Source organism: Wyeomyia smithii, chromosome 2, assembly GCF_029784165.1.
Source record: "Wyeomyia smithii strain HCP4-BCI-WySm-NY-G18 chromosome 2, ASM2978416v1, whole genome shotgun sequence".
Taxonomy (NCBI): domain Eukaryota; kingdom Metazoa; phylum Arthropoda; class Insecta; order Diptera; family Culicidae; genus Wyeomyia; species Wyeomyia smithii.
This window is the reverse complement of record NC_073695.1, coordinates 252646140-252670456: the sequence shown is the minus strand read 5'-3', so window position 1 is coordinate 252670456 and position 24317 is coordinate 252646140. Positions and strand designations below refer to the sequence as shown.

Sequence of the window (24317 nt, the reverse complement as noted above, 5' to 3'; positions counted from 1 at the left end):
ATCGAGACGTGGCTAGGGAGAGCAGATCCGGCAAACGTAACACGAAACGAGTCTGACGGAGTGTACACTTTTGTGCCGTTGACAAGAGACACAGACCGCAGATGCTTGCAATCTATGATCTTTACTTTTACGTCGTGACACAAAGCATTTTTGAAGCAGCCAAAACCGCTTGCCAAGATACCCCTCCGTCAAGTCTTTCAAAATCTGCAGGATGTTTAACGGTTTCGATTTCGGTCCTGCTCTTGGCCGAAAGAAAACAGTGAAGCTGCCTTGAGATCCGTCCGGGTAAAGGGAACTGGAGAATTAACAGAGGAAGGATTGGCAGGAGGGACAGGGTCGGAGGGGTTCGGGGATGGTGGCACGGGAGGCGAGGGATCTACATCCATCGCGCTAAATCTAGCGCACTAGCGCCGACAGAGCACGTACCTCTTTACTTCTCCTTTCAGCAGGGTTGGTTGTCCGAACGGTCGAAGCTGCAGCCGTTACAGCCAGCAGCACCAATACAGCAGCTCCAAACAGCCACCAGCAGCGAGCCGGGTGTGTGATCACTCAGCACAGCGACACAACTCGCTGTCAACTGTTGGCTTCTTCTTTTTCCTCCTTTGTGTTGAGATTCTCGTCCACTGCTGTAGCACAAATCACTTAGCAGCCAAATCGGCTTACGCACCAGCAAACAGCCACGATGCGAAACAGTTGCACAAAGGCGAGCGACCTTGAACCTTCACTCGACCAGGCAAACAATGCCAACACTTGCTCGCGCGTCTTTTGTTTTATATTCTATCGGAGCGATCACCAAACACGTCCTATACTGATGCGTGTTCGGCACAGAATGATTTGAGGACTTTTCTAATAACCTATAAGAATCATTATAGAAATAGCCTGTAGTCATTTATGAATCTTTTAAGGTATTGGAACTATTCTGTACATAACTATTTTAGAATTATTCATGGATCATCTTAGAATCATTAGAGAATAATTTGGAGATCATCTAAGAATAATTTCGTAATCATTCTAGAATCATTTTGAAATTATTCAAGAATATCCTAAAAATCATTTAAGAATCATTTTAGACTCATTTTCATTTATGCTTCATTTTAGAATCCTTTTGAAACCTTCCCTAATTCTTATTACTACCATTTAAGACACATTTTCAAATTTTTAAAGAATAATTTAGAATCATTCTACGGTTATTCTAGAAGCATTTTAGAAATAGTAAAGAAATCATTTAAGAATAATCATGGAATCATTCTGGAGTGACTTTGAAATAAGTTTAGAATAATGTTACAATCATGCAAGAAGCTTTCTAAATCTAGTTGAGAATCATCAAAACTATGAGATCATGTGAAAATAACAATGAAATCTTTGTAGAGTTATTTTGGAATTATTTGAGAATCATTTCACAATTATATTAGATTCATTTAAGAAAAATACAGATTCTAAGAACAATTTCAAAATAATTTAATAATCTTCCCCGTTTGAATAATATTGCAATCAATTCCGAAAAATTTTGTAATTATTCTAGAATAATTTAGGAATTCCTTCAAAACCATTTTGAAATCATTTAAGATTTATCTTACAATCATCTTGGAATAATTTAAGAACCTTTGTTTACACATTTATCTATGAATCTTTTGAAAATAATTTTATAACCATTTCTGCATTATTTTAGAGTTTTTCTTGAATCATCTTAGAATCATTAGGGAAAAATTTGGAGAGCATTCAAGAATAATTTTTGAATCTTTCTAGAATCATTTTGATTTCATTCTAGAATTATTTTGGTATCATCTTAGAATCATTCCAGAACCATTCTAGAATTACTTTGGAGTCATTTTCAAATAATTGTAGAATCATTTGCGATTCGATTTAGAATCATATAAGAATCCTTCCAGTTTTAAAATAATTTAGGACTATTCATCTGATTCTGATCATTTGAGAATTATTTGGAATCATTTTGTAATAATTTTAAAATAATTTCGGGAATGTTCTAGAATCATTTTAGAAATCCTTTGGAATCATTTTGAAATCATCTTAGAACCATTCATCTTAGAATCATTTATGAATTATTTTAGAATCATCTTAGCATCAACTAAGAACCTTTTTAATAACATACTAGAATCATTTTTATAATGTTTTTGATTCATTTATGTATCTTTTAGGAATAACATTAGAGCTATTTCTGTATTATTTGAGAATAATTCTTGATGCATCTTAGAATTATTAAAGAATAATTTGGAGTTCATCTAATGATAACTTTGTTATCATTCTAAAATCTTTTTGGAATCACTTTAGGATCTTCTTAAAATTATCTTGTGATAATCATTTTATAATTATTTTGGAATCATTTTAAAATAATTTTGAAAACATTTTAGAATCATTGTAGAATCGTTATTACTTTTTTCAGAAATATTTTATAATAATTTTAAAATCATTAAGAATTATTTTAGAACCACTTTGGAATGATTTGTGTGCCATCTTGGAATCATTTCAGAGCCATTTTAGTATTACTCTAGAATCATTCCAGTATCATTTTAGAATAATTGTAGAACCATTCATGCTTTATTTTATAATTATTTTAGAATCAGTTGAGAATCTTTCTAAATTCCTATTATTACCACTTTAGACACATTTTGAAATCTTTTAAGAATAATTTTGAAATCATTCTATGATTATTCTAGAATCATTTCGAAATTAGTAAGGAATAATATGGATATTAGGGTGGGGAAAAATGATCGATTTTCCAGAACCAAGTTTTTTTGGTTCCTTTTGGGATCCCAAACAACCCTTAACTTACTTGAAGTCGATTGGTCTTGTCTCCGCTTGGCGCATTGCATTTCAAATTTGTATGAAAATTTATATGGGAAAACCTACTTTTTTGCATTTACCTTTCTAGAGAGCTCAATAATGCTCTAATAATGCATTACATTATGTTAAAGTATAGTATTTTAGATGCCTGACAACTTTGTAGAAGACACTAAAGAGCTAGGATGTCCCTAAGAAGAGCTATAACTGTTCGAAGTTGAGTATGTCGATTTAAATGCAGAAAATCTTCTTTTCTGCCAACATTACCAATGTACCGGCGTCAGTAGGATTCCCATCAGAAGTAACCTGTCGTAACGAGTTTATACACTCAGCTGGATCAAGTAAACAAATTTAGGTCAATATCCTAGGCGTAGATAGAACCTACAACTCGTTTCAGAGGTCACTTCTGATGGAAATCTGACTGACGCCGGTACTGGCAGTGTTGGCAGAAAAAATGATTTGCAACATAAATTTCGACATACTCAACTTTGAACAGCTCTAGTATTTTTTCGGCACACCCTAGCTCTTTAGTGTCTTCGGCCAAGTTGTTAGGCATCAAAAACCTTCCATTTGAAGTAATGAAACCTATGGTTTGAGCCATTTTGAGCTCTTTAGAATGGAAAATGCAAAAAAGTTGGTTTTTCCATACAAATCTCCATATAAATTTAAAATGCAATGCGCCAAGCGGAGACAAAACCAATCGACTTGCGATGAATTAAGGATTGTTTGAGGCCCCAAACAAAACAAAAAAAACTTAGTTCTGGCTTTCTGCTATCAAATTTCGTTTTTTCCATGTAACGATTCCCCACCCTAATAGATATCATTTAAAAATAATTATGGGATCATTCAGGAGTCACCTTTAAATAGTTTTAGAATAATATTAGAATCATTTAGGAATCTTTCTAGAACTATTTCAGAATCATCAAAATTTTGAGATCATGTGAGAATAATAATAAAATCTTTTGAAGAGTAATTTTGGGATTACTCGAGAATCATATATGAATCATTTTACAATAATATTATACTCATTTTAGAATCATTCAAGAACTTCCTTAGAACAATTTTGAAATAATTTCAGAGTCTTTGCAGAATAATGTGAGAACCATTTGGTATAATATTGCAATCAGTTCACAGTAATTTTGTGATAATTCAAGAATCATTTGAATTCCTTTGGATTAATCATTTTAAAATCATTCAAGAATCACTATAGATTCATTTTATAATCATTCATTAATTATTTTAGAATTATCTTGGGATATTCTAAGATCTTTTTTAGAAACGTATTTAAATTATTCTAGACATATTTTGATTTATGAACCAAAAAATAATAATTTCAGAACCATTTCCAGATCATTTAGAATTATTTTTGAATCATCTTAGAATCATTGAAGAAACATTTGGAGAGCATTCAAGAATAATTTTGGAATCCTTATAGAATCACTTCGTAATCATTTTAGAATCATTTTAGAATCATTTTCAGAACCATCGAGAAATCACTCAGGAATCACTCTAGAATCATTTTAAAACCATTTGGTTATCATCTTAGAATCATTTCAGAACCATTTTATTTTCGAATCAATCTATTAAATAAAAATAAGTTGGTGTCTGTATAACGGCGTTTCACTCGAAGTAGAATCAACGGATTTGAATGATTCTTTTTGAGTTTGTTTTGTCTACATCTTCGACGAGTTAATAGGCCATAAAAATAACAATAATCAACTGATAAAGTTAGAAAAAAATTGAATATATATTTTCGGTTTTTCCCGCCTTTTACTCCAAGAACAACGTCATTAGATTACTTTGATTGTAGGCTATGACCGGTAGACAAGTTGTTGTAGCGTCGTTATTGAGGCATCGTAGTTGAATAAACAAGCACCTGTTATTGTTTCACGTATTAGGTGATATTCGTTTTCGCTGCCTACTACACCTTTTCTATGCAAAAGCGCTATAGCGTGGTAGCAGCAAACTCAACATGCATGTCAATACTCTCAACGTGGCTTTGATTTTATTCAAGGGCATATACTTGATAATGTAAATTAAATTTCTGGCTTATTTGAGCAAAGTTGCATATAATCGTTTTATTTAGGGTAACCGCTCCTATATTCATCTCAGTACCTATATTCATCTCATCACGCCTTTTTGATCAATTTATCGTCACATTTTACAATATTTTCAATGTAAAACTTTCAGTCACTTGAAAAAATCGAGACGCAAACAGATTTACTTTCAAAAATTTGTAGAAATTTGACGGTAAATTGGACAAATGAGAGAAATAAGATGAATATAGGTGCACCAAGCTGTTGAGATGAATAATGGAGCGATTCCCCTATCTGATAAATGAAAAGAAAGAACAAGAATAACACTACATGTGCGATGATTTAATTTACCATTGCTCGGATCTAATCAATCTGTTCGATTTTCTCTAAAATGCACACTGACTGTCAATGATCTAAACATTTGCTCATGCTGCAATGATTCTGTTAGCTGGTAAAAGAAACGTGTAGTTTTTGCTTCTCAAAAAACATTGATTTCTGTTCATGTTTCGTTAAATAGGCACTATTGCATGCCTACAAATCTCTGGATTTACAATTAATTGTTGAACTGAGAACTATAATGTTGCGAAGTGTCAATTGCACTGTGCTTAGGCAGCAGATTTGCCTCAAAAAGCAGATGAAATATTAATGTCATTGAAGCGAAAATTTCGAAGCTCCGTGTTTCGATTAATTTTCTTCCACATGTAGTGGGAATCCTTTCTAACGAAGATGCCGCTAAGGGTATTTTATAAAAGGAATGTTCCCTAATCTACATGATCAAACAGATTCTTGCATATCTTCCAGTTGACCTTGACAAATTTCTGCTGTGGTCGAAGTGTTTTTTGTTCAGATGAAGTTGTTGTAAGTGGAATGTTCAAATACTTAACATGCCGTTGAATTAAAATTAAATTCGTTGTTTTTGTTCCAGTTTTGCGAGTCAAGACACGAGTAGTAGCAGGTCAATAAAAGTGTCAGGCTTCGCAACACTGAAGATAGAATAATAAAAAGTCAGGAAATATGCGAGTCCCGAAGGGAAGTTGATCGGTTAAGAACAAGACGAGCTCGAAATGCACGACGTTCGACACCCTATATATCTCAGAATCGTCAGTTACACACTTAGTTTCCATAGTCTTTAAACGAGTCTTGAACAAAAGAAAAATAAAATATAATAACTTAAACACTCAATTGAGAGAAGAATGCTAATCAAATATTTTCAAATACTACTACTTTATAGATTCAAGGTCAAATTTACCACCAAACAGATGCATTGCTGCCACTACCCGATGGCAAATGTCCTTGAAGTGACAATTCTGACAGGAAACTACAAAGGAGAAGTCGTAATAATCCCGCGTATCTCGATTATTCCTACCGATTTGCCGTTAAATTTTAAACGTCTGCAATGTCCCGTGCGTCGCGCATTCGCGATGACTATTGATAAAACCCAAGGACAGTCACTGAAAATTTGTGGCATAAACTCCGAGTATTCATGCTTCTCACATGGACAGCTCTACGTCGCATATTCACGTGACCCTGACCCCGACATTGTGGAATATATAGAATTTAGTGGCTAGGACCGCCTTGACCACTTTCACATGTTTCGTATATTCCGAATTTTAAGCTTGAATTATTTCGAATTCGGAAGTTTTTTATAAAATTTGTTCCAGTGAGATTGGCCAGGTAGAAGGGTATCACTAAATTTGCATTAAGCCAAGCTTTTGAATAATTGAAAAAATAATGTAATAATTTCCTTCAGAATATTTAAAAGAATGACTGTTTATTTTCAGAAATGTATTGAAATGATTTGATTATGGTTGAAAGGTGCTTCATAATGTTCAATGAAATAAAAACGTAGAGTTTTACGAGCGCAGGATTGAAAAAAAAACTAAAAACAAATCAGAGCCGAAACATATCGTAGGTATGTTTTTTAGCAGCAGTTAGATATTTCAGTTTTCGCAATACAATACGAAGTGTGCCGGGTCAGCTAGTTTAGTATAATTTTGAAATAATTGTAGAACCATTAATAATTCATTTAAAAATGCTATTAGAATCCTTTCAGAACCTTATTCTATTCTTATTATTACCATTTAGGACGAATTTTGAAACAATCCAAGAAAATTTTTTGAATCATTATCGATTATCGATCGATTCTTCTAGAAGCATTAAGGGATACTTTGGAGACCATTTAAGTTCAATTTGCTAAGAATTCCAGAACCATTTTGGAATCATTTGAGAAACATTTCAAAACCTTTTGAGAATCGTTCCAAAATTATTTTTAGTATCATTTTCGAGTCATTTTAGAATTATTCTAGACTCATTTTAGAATAATTTTAGAGTCCTTTAAGAACCATTTTAGAATTATTTTGGAATCATTTTGGTGTCATTTTAGAAGAATTTTTATTAATGATTAATTTTAGAATCCATTCAGAACCTTTCTAGAATCTTATTAAAACCATTTTAGACACATTTTGGAATCATTTAAAAATAATTTTGGAATTATGTCACGATTATCCTGGATTTTTTTTAGAACCATCATGGAATAACTTGGAGACCATTTAAGAATAATTCATTTTAGAATCATTTGAAGAACGATCTTAGAATCATTCAAAATTAAAAATAAATAAAAATCATTTTCGGAATTATTTCAAAATTATTTGAGCATAATTTTAGATTTTTTTAAAATCACTTCTGAAACATTCGAAACTTATTTCAAAGTCATTTATGAATCTTTTAAGAACCATTCTATATTCATTTTGTAATTAATGGAAAATTATTTTTGGAAATTTTTAAAATACTTCATAACTAATCTATTATCATAGTGTTTTTGATTATTTTAGAATCATCACAGGAAAGTTGTTTATTTTTTTTTTGTAAAATCTTTTTCATATTTGTTGTAGTTATTATAGATTGATCCTCGTATTTATGCTTCGTTTCAGAATAACTGTAGAATCTTTTTCGAATCTTTTTAAAATCATTTAAAAACCTTTTTGACATCATTTTGGAGTTCAATTCAGTTAACAATTACATTATATATAGTTTAGCATTCTTTTTAAATTATTTTAAAATAACGTTGAAATCATTTCATAATGTTTCAAGAATCATTATTGCATTTGTTCATAAGTCATTCCAAAAACGGCTCAAGAAATATTCCAAATTCATTTTATTATCGCTTCTGAAATATTACAGAATCATTCTGGGATTTTTCAATTTGCCATCGATTAGAAATTAAAAGTCCGATAAAGTTTTTCGTACATGGTTACTCGCGCTTGATGGACCAAGATTTGTTACTTCCAAATGTTACTTGCAATGACCCTTCCAGCTGGTCTTGAGGTACGATGCTACCTCAACAAGCCAGTCATCGTAGGTTCGAGTCCCGGCTCGAGAGAGACTGTTAGTGTCAGTAAAATCGTAGCGCCAGCCCCGCAATTGTCTTGTACACTTAACAGTTGGCTGCGAAGTCTGTGTTTAAAAAACAGAAAGACGAATTCCAAATCGGAATGTAGCACCACGGCGTTGCTTTTTTAAATGTTACTTACAAACTTGGGTTAAAGCCTGCTTCTTGATTCATAACTCAAAACTTTTGAGGAAGTTTCTCCCGAGAATAAAGTCGCCTATGCTGGCAACGTTTTCGAGTATCGCAAAGAACCGCATGTTTCCCTACAACTTTGGCTGGTATTTGTTATTTTGTTTTGCTTTTTTTTTATTATCAATAACCCTTTCTACCTGGGCAGAAATTCACAGCTAACTAGATAAGGGGCCGTTCCTAAACCACGTGGTCATATTTTGATCACTTTTTATAACCCCCGTACCTCCTCGTGGCCTTCCGTGGTGTTTTGGCCAAACCCCCCCCCCCACACCTTGCTACTTTAACCACGTGGTCTTTTCATTTTCAAGTGCCGAAAATTCGCTCAAATTTCTCACATTTCTATTACTAAACGTTCAGTACATTCTATATTTCTAGAATGCCAAAATTTCATTCTTGCCTTGGTGGCAACAATAAATTATAAGTCAGGAAAAAAGACCACGTGGTTATTTAGTTAACCACCCCCCGTGCGTGGTCTCTCATGGTCTTTTTACAAATTCCTCCGTCCCCTTCTCTATGACCACATGGCTTAGGGACGGCCCCTAAACACGACAGAAGGCTGTGTACTGGTTTTTACTGTTTCATAACCTGTTAGAAGACCGGTTGTTTTTCCGCCCAGGTTCATGGAAAGGAACGAGGTTACCGTTACATCCACCCCAACTTCAACATGGTGTTAGTTTTCTTGGAGAGAAACATTTATATCAGCGTTTGGATGTGGATCATATTCTTATATTTTTTCATATACAAAAAGTATCAGGATACTCTAGCATTTACATTTATTTCGCTTATTATCGAAACTGATAACTCGTTTTTTTTGGAAATCTTAAGAAGTATAACTAAACACCAGTGATGGTATGAACTCGTGCAATGTTGAACTGAGTAACACTTCTCTATGTTTGAATTCAACTTGAATCTGCTTCCGCTCGATAGTTTGAGTTTTTTTGCACCGCACACTCTGATCGATTGAGTTTAAATGTGTGCAATGCATGCAGGATTCAAACTCAAATCTAACTCACGTGTACTGCACTGTTGATAGGGTTTACGTGCAAACCGAAATTAAATGTGCAAGCGAGTTTTAAAACTCACTTGAATACGAGCGCAAAGTCACACTGCCTACTCTGCTTAACACATATAAATAACAGGTGGCAGTTGAGAATTTGGAATTTTTCTTTTATGCTGTCGAAAAAAATTGAATGTACTATAACAAAAACTGATTTATCGCACTTGAGATGGGCCAAGAATCGGCTGTTCCACGAAGCTTTGTCCGGATGCCGGAATAAGAGCTTTGTACGGTAATCACGTCGACTTTTCGGATGCATTTCTGGATTCTACCAATCAACTGTTTGCAGGTACTTGCTCTCTAATTGTTTTTGTACACCAAAGAAAAAACCCGACACTGTACGACACTGGGGAAGATTTAAAAATAAAATAAAATGAAACAGCTCGGCAAAGATATGAATCAAAATTGTTCAAGGCAAATTGGGTGTTGAAAAACTAGATGTTGTAATTTTTCTTTGCATGACTATAGGGAATAGTCTTTCGAATTCCGATCGAAAAGCGAAAATTCACTCATTGTTGATGACCAAATACTACGGAACCTCCCACTCCCAAAATTTTTCACCAAGTTCCCGTTTTCCTGTTCATTGTGTGCATCATCCTTTTTAGCCTTTGCACCATTTTTTCCTCTCTCTCTCTCTCTCTCTCTCTCTCTCAACAACATGCTCCTCAACAGTGTGCCCCGACACCCGCCGGACCGCTGCGCTGCTCCATAAGGGTTTGCATGAGACGAGCAGTAAAAGATGTCGGCATTTTTACTTTGATGTTTATTTCAAAAGCTTTTTTCCCGCTTTTGTTTTCTGTTCCACCGTACAAAAAAAAAGAAGGGTGGTAGCATCCCAGTGCAACCAACATCCCGGCCACTAGTGCCAGTACTTGCTAGCTGGGATGCATTTCCCGCTTACGGGCATCCTTTGCCACGCTGAGCTGTTGATGGTACTGCTGCGTTTGCGTCATTATTATATTGCATGCGCCTCTCTCGCTGTGTATATGGTGAAGATTTTAGTACATCAATAGTACTGAACTTGGCTTCATTACACTCGTTGAACTTCCAGCCCTCTTTTCCCGTTGTCTGTACCACCTCCTTTTTCATTCAAAAGAGGGCAGCAATGGGTGGTAGATAAAAGGATAGGATAAGTGCTTGTTTTTTCTCTCGTTCGGCTTCCTACACTCCCTTCGTACGCTTTGTATGTGTGCACCGTTGTTGAGCATTAAGTTGGTTGGTAATGATTAGAAGGACAGTTGCGTGATTGTTTCCCGGTCTCGCCATGGTGATAGTGACATTTATTTTACCAGAACCTGCCAGCCAGCAAGACAGCAGCGAACAAGGAACCAGAGTGTGCAAGCCGGTGATTAAGCATGAAGATCTTGAGGCTTTGAAACAATCTCAGGTACTTACTCTTGAAGTGCAGCGCCAGGATGAAAGAGAAACGCCGCCAACGGAGAAATTTTCTGCCATTAGATAACACCGGGTTCCTGTTTCGCTCGGGTGCGAAGCGAGATCGTAGGTGACGGACAGTGCAATTATTTACCCAACCAAACGATGGCTTAAAGTAAAGTTTTATAAAAAAATGAATTGAGCAAATATTTTAAAGAATCAAACGGAAAATAAACCTTTTCACAATCATGAAGTGATGCGTAGATAATTTTTAATAAAAAATTATACACTTCACAAAAACGTGTTCAGCTATGTTTGCCGTTTATAATTCGTATTGCTTCCGTGGAAATTAAATTCCCTATCCTCCCCGGAGAACTTTCTTCAAGCATCTTCGTCAAAATTTACGGGATATTATTTCAGCCTCTTCGTCTTCACAGTTATACGGGAAAAAAAAACTTTTTTCCTTTCACTGCTAGCTCACGCCATCAAACCTCCCATCGACGACGGAGTCAATGAACGGAGACAACAGAGCTGAAAAAGAGCCGGAAAAAGCTGCAAACTCGTTATAGTGAACGTCGCAGACTACAAACGCCACCCAATAGCGCTTGTGATGAAGGGACACCGTTACCACCAGCTCTCATATTTATTCATCGTTCTGACCTCAGATAATTTTCCTTTTTAATGATCACTGGGGACCATGTTTGCCAGCTTCTCCCCTGCCCCTACTGCCGTCAATGAACGCCGCTAGTGAGCCGAGCCGAGTATAAAAGAAAATATATTCAAAGCATTCAAAGCGAAAATACTTTCGAATCGCCTTGCTTACCCCGCTAGATGTAGTCGAAAAATAGAATGAATGTTACGGCAAGAAGCATCACACAAAAATAATTATCAGTATGAAGCGTTTTGTGAAATTGCAAAAAAAAAAAACAAAAGAACGAAATCCGCACTGCGTTAATTTGTTTATTCACAAACTACGCCGTCTCTGCTTTGCACATATTTGCCAGCAGCAAAAAAAAAACGGAAATTCAATGAGCGGCTCCTCCCGTGGGTGGGGAAAAGTGGGATTTTTGGTGAAGATGTAATGAAAAACATGCTTGTTTAACGAGAAAATGTTAACTTTGGAGCCCGCTGAAGAGGTATAAATGCATTTTTTTTGCTAGCGGGACCGAAGGCTTGTTTGAATACTGGTTAAACACCGTTGTGAAACAAGTACCCTGTGTTGGGGGGGAATGCGAAAGTTAAACTTACTTTCGTTTGATTTTCTTGATTGAATTCATATAGTTTTACAGTTAATTTTAAACAACGCCAACTAAATATGAAATACCTAACTGTAGGTTTTAAACTACCATAAAATAACAAATTTTTGAACAATCAAAACCATGATGATGTCTCAACTGTACAAGGTAGTAATATCAATAACCATTCAACCCTGTAACAATGCAATCAAAACCCGCAGCCAACAGAGAGAGAGAGACAAAAAAAAACAAGCAAACACCTCCTTCACCCAGTTAAAAAACTGATGTCAACGCAAAGTAATATCCAGAGCTCTGTAAGGATGCTTCAGACATGCAAAACACAAAAGGCAATTTTTCAATTCTGCGATTTTGCACAATTTTTCCGCTTTGATCTTCGCGTCCCATGCACAGTGTGTTGATAAGTGGTGGGAGTGGGCTATGAACTCTCCAGTTTCGCCTTTGGTTGTCACTACCAAGAAGGGTGAGTTTTAAGGCGAGTGAGCAATTTTTTTATCCACATGAATTGACGAGTTTGTGTTGTTTTTGGGGTGAGGGTAATCAAAAACGATGTACAGTTAAGATGCGCTTCATGCATGTCCTCAGCTGCTAATCAGTTCTGAGTGGAAATTGTGTAACAAAATCCAACCGCTGAACTACAGCAACTATAATTACCAAACTTACCACTCCTAACGACGTCAAGGAAAGGCTCATTCACATGAGAGTCCACTTTGTGATCAAAACCCAACGCGAGATTCTTCGCACCTCTTCTAGCGCGCTTCGAAGGCAAAAAATCTTCACTGTATCGCAACACTTTCCAGGAATGGCACTCGTTCTGGCTTGGTCTCCTTCGAAGTCCTATTCTAGTTCGGTTACCCTGCTTTTATCTTTCAAGGTGTTTTAATTTTCATTGCAGTGGAAGCTATTTACCCCACAGCCCTCTCGCTGTTGTTACTGCCGGTTACAAGCACCAGGCATTGCCTGGTTTAGGTGGTTGCAATTTTCGTTTTTATTCTTTTTTTCAGAATGCCTCTTTAGAATGGTGTTATGAAAGAAGGAGCTTCTTTATTCTAAACTATGTATATTATACTTCCTTAAACCTTTCGCTAAAAAGAGATGGATCAGAAGAATATATTTTGCATAATTTTATCACATTCAAGCAATCATTGGCTTGAAAATCTGGCTTTCCTCAATTTATTACAGTTGCGTACAAATGAAGTTAAATGTGTTGGCAACAAAAGGAAGTAAAATGTCTGTTAAATTCCATATTAAAAATGATGATTTTAAAGTTGAAATTGTTCACACCAAAACAAAAAACAAATTTTACCAATATTTTTTTGTGTTTTCTCATTACACCGGAATACACAATTTTCAATAATGTTCTATTTTTATATTTTAATGTTTGAGCAAATTTGTTGGTAATTTTTTTGGTTTTTTTTTTTGATTTCATAAGGACGTCGACCAAGTTTGAAGAGAAAGATGGCAGCACATTACTTTACTTTACTTTACTTTACTCTACTCTACTCTACTCTACTCTACTCTACTCTACTCTACTCTACTCTACTCTACTCTACTCTACTCTACTCTACTCTACTCTACTCTACTCTACTCTACTCTACTCTACTCTACTCTACTCTACTCTACTCTACTCTACTCTACTCTACTCTACTCTACTCTACTCTACTCTACTCTACTCTACTCTACTCTACTCTACTCTACTCTACTCTACTCTACTCTACTCTACTCTACTCTACTCTACTCTACTCTACTCTACTCTACTCTACTCTACTCAACTCTACTCTACTCTACTCTACTCTACTCTATTGGGACTCAACATTGCCTTTGAGGAAAAGCTTGCAAAAATAACAATAAAGTGTTTTGTTATAATATTTGTTCAACTTAAGAACTAATCCGGGAACAAAATAAAAAAAAACTTTACGTATTGCAACTTGTTGTTTTGAATCTGCTTGAACCGATTGTTTGTATGCAACAAAAATCGCCAAAAATACACTTTATTTTCAATTAATATTTTAGCATGAAAAACACTCTTTAAATAGCAGGAAATGCTATTTAAAGAGTGTTTTAAATAATTCTCAGTTTTCATATGGTTTCTTTCTGCGAATGATTAATTAAATAAATAAAACACGTCAAGGCAACTCTGCAATGTTGTTTCTCATAAGCACCAAACAATTTTACTATTTCAAACGTAGTGAGCTTTGGGCTTCAGTAAACGATACAGATACATTTTTGGTAATACTGTATAAATGGATCATCTATAAGCAAGTTGTAGAAAACAAATAATGCCCAATAAAAAACATACCTACACTGAAAAAAAATGATCAGAAATTTAATACATGATCATCTTTTAAACCCTTTAAAAAGCATATTGATCTTATAATATTATATATAATACTATTTTATTGAAAAATTCCAGGGTGCATAAATGGCAGAAAAAAAGCTGTGGTGATATTACTAGGCATTTTTTTTAATATCAACCTTTTCAACCTTTTCCTCAGTTTTTTCAATAAATTTCAAACTTCAATTTTAAAAAACAAAGAATCATCTATAAATTATTCAAAGTAGTGTCCATCGCTAGCTACTGCTTCGTCGCATCTTTCATCTTGGTGTTCTTTTTTTGAGGTTATCCTCCAGTCGGACTATTTTTCAAAGTTTTCTCATGAGCAGAACAACTGATCATCCAGACCATGTGCCATCGAGCGGAATAATTGGACGGCACAAAAAGCCATAGGACTTTTCATTTGAGCGTTTCTATGTTAGTTTTAGTGACTTAGGCAATATGAAGCCGAGCGTTGTCATGCAGTAGAGTCACTTGTTCGTGTGTTATTATTCGCGCAGTACTCGGTCTAATCGCAACAATTGAAGTCAATACTATTCCCCAGTGTCCGATCTCAACTTTTTTTCTTCAAGTTGCTTTAATGGATCATCTTTTCTTTTTCCGTCACAATGCGATGATGAAAATCATTCCTTCTCGCAGCTGGAACAGTTGTTCACAGGCGAAAAAACAACGTTCAATGTCACTTGGCTTCAGATTATGAGGATTCCCTCTCCCTCCCTTATTTTCTCAATCATTTCCAAAGCATCGCTTGCGGATAAAACCTTATACCGAAGCAAGCTGTCCCTGCGTTTGTCATGGATCCTCATCGAGTAATTCTTCGAATTCAGCGTCTTCGAAAGTTTTTGGCCTTCCTTCACGTGATCAGTCGTCAACATCTAAATTACCGTCTTCAAAGTGACGAAACCAATCACGGCGCCTTAGAGCAGTTCTTTTAATTGAATGAGAAAAGTAACACTTACTGTAAATGATGATTATTTAGCACAAAATCAGGCATTTTCACACAGCTAATAGTATTTGACGCCACAATAAAATCACTAGCGTGTCTGAGCGGATTGCTTGAGGTATATAAATATCGACCAGCACTTACTGCTGGCGCCATCTATTGACAAACCGTGATAACTTTTTTGCTCACCTGATAATTTCAATTCATAAGAGTCATAGAGATCAATTTTCTAAAAGCATCCACTTTCAAGATGTCAAATTTAAGGTTGTAACATCTTATTTACAGAAAAAAAAACTATTTTCTTCAGTTAGTCAATATTACACAATTTGAATGAACATGTGATCAATATTACACAATTAGAATGAGCAGTGCTTGTCGAAATTCCGGAAAATAAACAGAAACGTAATTGAAAATTTAGCATTACTGCACTGCTGAATTCGAAAACAAGGATTCATCAATTCGAGATTCGTGTGATTTTATTGTAACAACAAGGAAGCTGCGAAAACTAAGATTAATATCGAACCCCTCAGTCTCAACCATCAACAGCAAGCTACGGAATGGAAGAGATACTATTTGCTAAAACATTTATCTCATCATATTCTCAAGGAAGCTTCGAGTAAGAAATTTATGTGACGCTTCTTCATCCTCGTATTTATTTCAAAATATCGGTTATAGCTTCGAGTTTTCACACAAAATGTTAGGAAAAATTAAATTTAGTTCTAAGATATTTAAAAGTCGGTCTTTGCTCTGATTCTTCGTGCTCGATATATAACTTTCTCAGTGATTGATTCCTTGCAACATGTTCAGAACTGATTATGGCATTTTAGAAAATTTTTCTCGGACCTAAAAAAGTTCTCCTTCCATGGAAAACATTCAATTTTATAAGCCAAATAGGTGGGCGAAGCGTACAAGTTTTCTGTTCATTTTTGCTGAAGACGCCCAATAGTCAATTCATATGACTCTGACATGTAATATTGAAATGGCTGGAAAATAGCTAGACTTGAGAAAAACGTAGTTGAAAATGTTGTGGAAAATCAGAAAAAAGAATTAAAAAAATTTCAACGCTAAATGATAAGTGTCTATAAATTGAAGATCTAACAAACTTTTTTAAACTGCTAAATGATAAATTGGCGAATTTACTAGTTTTCACATCATTCTTTAATTTAACTAAAATCGCTTCTGGGAAACAGGTTTTACATGCAAGTTGGTCGAAAGCAATACGGTTAAAAATTAAAAAAAGTACGGTTAAAAATATTTTTTCTAAATACTGACAATCAAGCATTTTTAATACAGAAACGTACACGCCATGGAAAAAACAACTGTCTTACTGCCATCCTGGTATCTATCCGGACGATATCAATTTACCTATAAACAAAATTCACTTTCCACGTGCACCTTTTGTCAAACAATATTATCAACAAAATCCCCTGGCCAATGTTCAGTCCGATTGTACACAAATAAACGTATCACTGCTATACTCATTAATATGTTCGCAAATATTATATTGCATGCTATTATTATCTGCTTCCATTCTCTGCAGAGAATAAAACATAAATGGCTCTTGTCCCTCCGTAGCAGGCAGTATTTCTATAGTTCAGCAGCTCAAATAGCCAGCTATCAGATTTAATTTGTTCAACTTTTTTTGCCCCACTGGGGGTGTGCATGCACTCCGCAGCCGGGCGGCGGCATCCGAGAGCTTTTTGACTTTCCATCCACTCTGGCGCAGTATTATTACCGTTGTCTCATCGGTGCATGCGGGCAAGACACTACAAAATATCCCCGGTCATGTCTGAAATTCCATCTCTTAAGTGGTTTGTCTCTGCTGGTGGCAAAACCCTCGCCGCCGCCCTATCCTCCTTTTGTTTGAACTCCTGGCTTCTTCCTGAATTTGGTGGTATTCGCCCGGAAGACACCGACTCCAACTTGTATCCATCCGGTTAACGATGCTCCGTGTAAACTTTTACCAATGGTTTGTTTGCTGGAAACAAGTTTCCTGCTGAGTGCTCACCAAGATGCGGGTTTCGATTACTTGTCGGCGTAATTCGAGCACTATCATTTGCCGCTCCAAAGTGCAGATAATCGTTTTATTTTTCGTAAACTTTTCATTCAACCACACGTAGCCTCCTCGATATAGTACTTTCGGTTTACCACATCGCCATGAAGTTGAGTAACTTATTGTGATGATGTCTAACATAGGAATTTGCAATGGAAAAAATCTTTCGAATGTCTCTTTCAAAATCATACTAGAAATAATAAGAATTGAAATTACCCCTCAGCTACAACCCTGAATGGTGGCTTCCTGAGGGCACCGAAACGTGATGAAATTTTTAACACTCAAACGTTTACATTTTCCTTTTTTTTTCAGGGCATCGAGCTGGAATCGCACGGCAGTAACATAACACGCTATTGGAAACCGGCCAACAAATGCCGCAATATCCAGACCAATATGGTTACCGAGCCGATGCAGGATGGCGACGGCAGTCAGCCGAACATGATCGACATGCCGGCGATGGACGATCACGAATCGACCAACATGATCGACACCGATCTGAGGGCCAAAGTGGCTCGGCCAAACAGTAACGCCAGCAACCAGGGTGGCGGTCGACCAACATCCACCGGAGGACACAGTAACGGCATCCGCGGTGGTCCTAGGTACGAGTCCGTGCTTGCTACCTTGATACTCGTGGCCACTAGCCGCGTCGTTATCGGACTAATTTAATTAAAACGTCGGCAAACCTCTTCCGGTTGTACACTGCCCAATCTTCCCGAGCTTGGATTGGATTGCTATAACCGGAAGCCTCGTCCAAGCGAACTGGTCCAAAATGGGAAAAATAATTAAATCTACAAGTTGTAGGGGAATGGTATTCGAAAATCACTCGTCGATAGACTCGACATGCCAATCGCAAAATATTTAGGGAAAAAAAAAACAAGCATAGACGATCCAAGAGCAATAAATCAAATCGTTACCAAGTTTAAACAGCTAAGTAATTTCTCTTAAATACAACTGCATACAGCAACGTTTTCCGCTTCAGTTCCATTTTGGAATACCGCATCCACGTATGAAGAATGTGGCCACCAAGCTATCTACAATGTACCGTATGAAGGATGCACTTGTGGAAACGAATCGAATCGATGAAAAAAGATAAGCCGCTAGTGCTCCTGTTCCGACTGCATTTAGCATCCCCAATGGGAAATCAGAAAGCAATTAAAAAAATAAACCGAAAAATGAAAAAGAACATTTCCTATCTACGAGTAAATCGTTATCTCGAAAGCGCAAATTAATTTGTTGTAGAAACGTGACGAGTAACAAAAAAGAACCCTTGCTACTGGAGTTTTCACATTGTACTGTACATACCCAACAAAAAAAAATAAAACTGACGAATGAAGGCAAAGGGAGCTATGCCGATTGAAATAATAGATTTGTGTAGTCTCTGCAGCGCTTTCCGCAATGCCCGTTACCAAAGAGTTGTAGTATTAAGAAACGATAGCACTTGTATCATAGTGTAAATAACATTCTGAGAAAAGCAAACATTCCAGATACCAAGCTCTTGGCAGAGCAGCAGCAACAGCAATCGTGTATCAAGCAACAACAACTACAAAAAAAAACTAGATAAACCAAATCACAGAGAAAATAGATATTCAATAGATAAATCAATTTACCGACACTATTAATTCCACCAAGCGAAACTTGAATCTACAGCAGAACCAACCAATTAGAAAAGAAAAAATATTGATCGAAATATCCATGACAACACAAGCCTACGAAAACTACTCTAACTAATACTGTTAGGATGATTGAGACGATTGTAATAGCCACTTAATCAATATAGTACTACTCGCAATAAAACCTGATTTGTGTAAAAATTTATCTATCTAATAAACCTATTTAATAAAATAAGTTTCGGTTGTTTTAGATTCACTGCCATCACAAAAAGGAAAATATAAATTAATTTTCAGTCTACCTATTTTTAGCCTAAGTATAACTCTTTCCCAGTCAAATCAATAACTTAAATGCAATGATTTGATTGACGTTTTTAAGGGCCCTGTTCTTCCGAACAAAGCTGATAATTTGCAAAAGTAAATGGAGATTTTTGACAAACTATATACTGACTGTCCTACTAATTCCACTTTATCCTTTTCTTAACATCAGCAATCTGTAAACTTAAAATTCAAAATTAGGATACCAGTGAATAGTTTTAAAGATTAGAAAAGCTCTTTCAGTAGGAATTTTTTTGATTGAGAGTGCCTCCAAAAACAAATTTTCAACTAGAAACAAATTTATTGCGCTTCAATGAAAGACCATATTCATGATCGCCTGAAATCCGATAGTTCGACAGCTTTGAAAATTGCTTAGACGGCGTTCGAGAAGTGTTTATCTCTCAAGGAAATTGTTTATTTGCTTTAGGTGCCAGGATTTTTATTTTGAATTTCTGACTATAAGTGAGTAGATAAATTTAAAAAATATTGGTAATTCAACTTGCATTATTTTTATTTCTCTTGTATCCACTTTATTTAGTCTTAATCCAGAACGATTCTATATTCTCTCAGATTTGTGCGGCTTTTGGCCATTGTATTTTTCAAATGTTCTTACATTTTATCTTGTCGTTCGTTCATTTTATCGTTGTCGTTCGTTTGTAACTGTTGGTGCTCGAAGGAAATGTTGAAATGATAGTTTGGTTTTTTTCTTACTTTTTTGCTCCTAACCAAATCAAAACTAATAGACAAGTTTTGAAAATATTTTTCAACAGTAATTTTGTATTCTCGATTGAAAGAGTGACGAATTCGAAACAAAAAGCCTGTTTTGCGAGATTGTTGTCCAGCATTCTTACAAAATGTCTCGCCTGTTGTACCATTCCAGCTTAAACATCTCTCTGGATATTGGGTTTGCCAAAGAGTTGCGTCAGTAGCTCGTGGTTCATTTTTCGTCACCATACGCCATCTTACATACACCTCCGAAGATGGTCCTAGTCATACGTTGTTCAAAATTTGTCCACGTCTCTTATCTATAGAGGACTACAGGTCCTACAAGCATCTTGTACATAGTGCATTTGGTACGGGGGCGAAGTTTACCAGATCTCAAGTTCTTATGGAGTCCGTAGTAGCCACGACTTCCAGCTACACTACGTTTGCGGATTACTCTGCTGCAGTTGTTGTCGGACGTTACCAATGATCCGGAGTATTCGGAGATGATAAGTTCCGCTGCGATGCCATTCTTTCCAGCAGTTTTATTGTTCTTGAGCAGCTCGATAGCATCTTAAACATCACTTATCGCGAAGGGCAATATGTCTCCCTCATCCGCTGTGTAAAGACGAAGTCGTTCCCCCTACCGTCTTGGTCCTTTACCTTTGCGCCATTCAGGTGTTCATTGAAGTGCTTCTTCAACCTGTCGATCACCTTACGTTCATCCGTCAAGATTCCTCCATCTTTATCTCGACAAATTTCAGCTCGCGGCACAAAGCCAGCGCTGGATGCGTTGAGTTTCTCGTAGAATTTACGCGCTTCTTGAGAAGGATACAGCTGCCTCATTTCCTCACACTCCAGCTCTTCCAGGCGGCACTTTTGACACTTCTCGTTGAACCAGCCGTTAGGTCAATTCTTCTCGACGATGTTTTTATCAATTACTCCTCAGTTACAAAATTGTTAGAGTAGATCTCAAGTTTCAGGCTAGCGTAGAAATTCTTGATAAAGAGTGTTACGGTTATGAATTGGTCAACTTCAGACTATCGACTTGCAAAAAGGTGGTGACTCCAAATCTTCACGATAAACAAAAGAAGTGTGATTGCATGGGACAGATTCATGAAACTTACATCAAGGCAGACATTCAATAGCTTCCTGGATAGGAATATTATACGGTCACTAGAAGGGGAAAAGGTAACAGAGATTTTCAAACACATTAAACTGTCGGAGTTTGCAAAGAAATATCTCTTGTGGCGGGCCATCTGTTCCTCAGGTTTCAAGAGCAACATTTTTATCATGAAGGGGTCCGTCAACCAGGAAATTTATGTACAGGGGTGTCTAAATAATTTTTGTTTGCTTTTCCTCAAGCAATACAGTTATTCCGTCCTGTTTTGGCAAAATTTGGTACCTTGTTATTTCGGAAAAAAGGCCATGGCGTGAACAACATCCAGGTGGTGTTTAAGGACATGGATTTTTCCAACACACCAGAGCTCCGCCCTATGGGAAAATACTGGGCCAATTTTTGACCGTAACACCCTTTAGGACGCAGTTAGGAAACATTGGGCGTGTTCGCCGACTCGAAAACCACATCGATATCCAGCTGCTCCATCTCCTTCAACGATCGCTTCGAGTAGTGGGCCGACGCCAGCGCACCGCGTCTTAGCTCTTACGGTATTTTTTGATACAACTTGCGGAACGATACAACTGCCGGCAGGCATTTCATACTATAAATTTCCCAGTCCAAGGTCAGTCCGGAACGAAAGAAAGGCGACTTGGACATCCCCTGCTTACTGATTGTCAGCCACAGCAGCACCTTTTCGAGGAACTTGGTGTGTCAGGTACTTGGCCGCGAATTTGGACACTCCTCATTCTCGAAACGATCATCTACTTCAAATTTATCCTTTCCAGTGACAAACTGCTGTCCTGGAAGCCGTTCGAAGTCAGCTTTGACATACGTTTCATCGTCCATCTCACAGCAACTATTTTTCGTCTGGTAGAAGTTTGTGAGGAGCTGTCTTGCGCCGGTTTTGGCAGTTGTCTGACGGCATATATCAAAATTTAGGAACTTTCTAACCGTGAACGTGTGTAATCTACTTCTTTCCTTGATCTTCTGGAAGTACGATTTCGGAAATTCGAACCTTTTCACCTACATCATGTTCCTGTTCTTTCTTTCCATTTTTCTGCCCAAGGATGGAAAAAATCGTATCGCATAACAATCACTCGGGTATCATTTCTGAACGTGCTGTTCATAAGCTTTCAATCCCAGCAAACCATCGCTATTAAAAATTCCTACACATTCTCACGCATGCAAGAGACAACTTAGAGCAAAGAAATATATGGTAGCTTTCTTTGATGATTTTGTTTCACTATCGCCTGCTGTAGGCGGAGCGAGCAACATATAGCGAGTGTTTCAAGAAAGAATCGTAAACGATTGCACTCGAGCGATCGAAACGATCCTTTCAAATGTTGGTTGTTTGTAGGGAGAATTCGGCTACCTCACGTCGTGCTTCCAACGTGGTATACCACGATAATTCTTGGTGATTTCAAATATCACTTGCTAACGCGAAATGCAAAAACCAAAAACCCCTACATACAAATTTTCACTTCGATTGGCTCGGTAGTTTTCGAGCCTATATGGTTCAGACAGACAGACAGACCGGACTGCATTTTTATATGTATAGATTACAACATCAATATTTTAGAACCTAAAGAGTGAATATACATTTATTGGATTGAAGCGTTCATGTAAATTTATTTTTTTCACATAAAAGTTTGAATGAGAAAGGCTGGGTCTGACCGCTAAGTGGATTAATTTAGGTTTTATCATTATTTAACAATCCGTGCCCCTTGCATTCTCTTCCCGTACAATATTCCAGAGCTCCTACAAAAACTTACCATCCAGCAGCTCCAGCTTTACACGAATGTTACCTTGTTTTGGACGGCTCCTTCATCTGCAAACCATTCATTTTACTTGGTAATTGAATAATAAAACAACAAGTTTGCGCAATACCTGCCGTTTTTGGTTAACAAGCGATAGAAATCAGCTAAATTTAATTAAGTTGTTCCGCTGTCTAATCCTTTTTGCGGTAAACACAAAAAAAAAAACAAAACGTCAAACAAGTTTTGTTTTGGGTTTTATTTCAAATAGACCATTTTACGAACTGACAGGTGTCACGGATCCTGCTGATGATGATGTTGCTTTTACGTGCGTTATGTCAGCGGTGAATTGAGTTCAGAAACGTCTTGTAAAATGGTCTATAAAGCCCCGATATGTAGTCTACTGTCAAACGTCTAGGATTGAGATAGGGTTGCCATCCCCCTGGAAACAACCGTAGCCTCTCATACAAAGAACAGGATGGTCACTCGAGACTCGCGCATCAAAGAGCTGCACACTGTCATTCGATGTTATTAATTATTATTACAAGATTGATAATATAGCTAATATTCAAAATCTCCGCAAACAACGTGCGTAATTCTCATTTCTAGCAAAAAAGTCAAAATACGTTTGAGGAGAAAAACGTCGTGGTGGCGAGTACTCGTTACATGTTTGTTCAAGAATGTATTTAGACAGCGAGCCTTGCCACCGTTGGATGAAATGAATATTATGGGTAATAAAATAACTTAAAACAAAAATGCTTTCAAAACGAAGAAAGTTCCATCTATTGTGAAAACTATTTCTTTTGAATTTAATATTTTCAAAAAACTACTTTCAACGTTTGTTTCTAACGTTAAATTGGCCGTAGAGATGAACGCCGCCTTTTGACTTAAACAACGAGGAATCGTAATTGTCTCATTCAGAATTGAACTGAAAAGATGCATACAATTTTTATGACCTACGATCAAAATGTTGATGAGATCGAAATTCTTTGGCATAGCAAGTTGTTCATATGAAACAAAAAGCACGAGGCGAATCCAGTCAGAAATCTGGAACTTCCCACTATTTAGTTCAATTAAACCACACTGATCACTGATGTCTAACTACAAAAAAAATATGCAAGGGGAAAATGTGGTGCGGAAACCCACGCTCCTGAGCAAACATTGAGTGAATTTTTGCTAAAATCGGTTTATTTGACTAGTTAAATAACACAGTACCTTTTAAATCAATCATAATTCCATTGACACAGGAAAGTTGATTATAAAAATTTATTAAGCCCAACTTTTCAACAACAGTAACGAGAGGCGGCTGGCAGACCCGAAAGGGACCCAATCATTAACTCTAACCACGTTGCCCAAATGTAGGCTAATGGGTGGAAATTATTTCAT

The 24317-nt window shown here is 36.5% G+C and overlaps 1 protein-coding gene across 1 annotated transcript in view; it reads left to right on the top strand.

The window, feature by feature from the left end:
* Positions 1–19275, top strand: part of LOC129722463 (MOXD1 homolog 2-like) — a 247973-nt gene extending 228698 nt beyond the window's left edge. Inside the window, exon 10 of the mRNA XM_055675912.1 lies at positions 17743–19275. Within this exon, the coding sequence (XP_055531887.1) occupies positions 17743–18096 (354 nt within the window). The 3' untranslated portion in view covers positions 18097–19275. The remainder of the gene's footprint in view (positions 1–17742) is intronic.
* The last annotated feature ends 5042 nt before the right edge of the window (positions 19276–24317 follow it).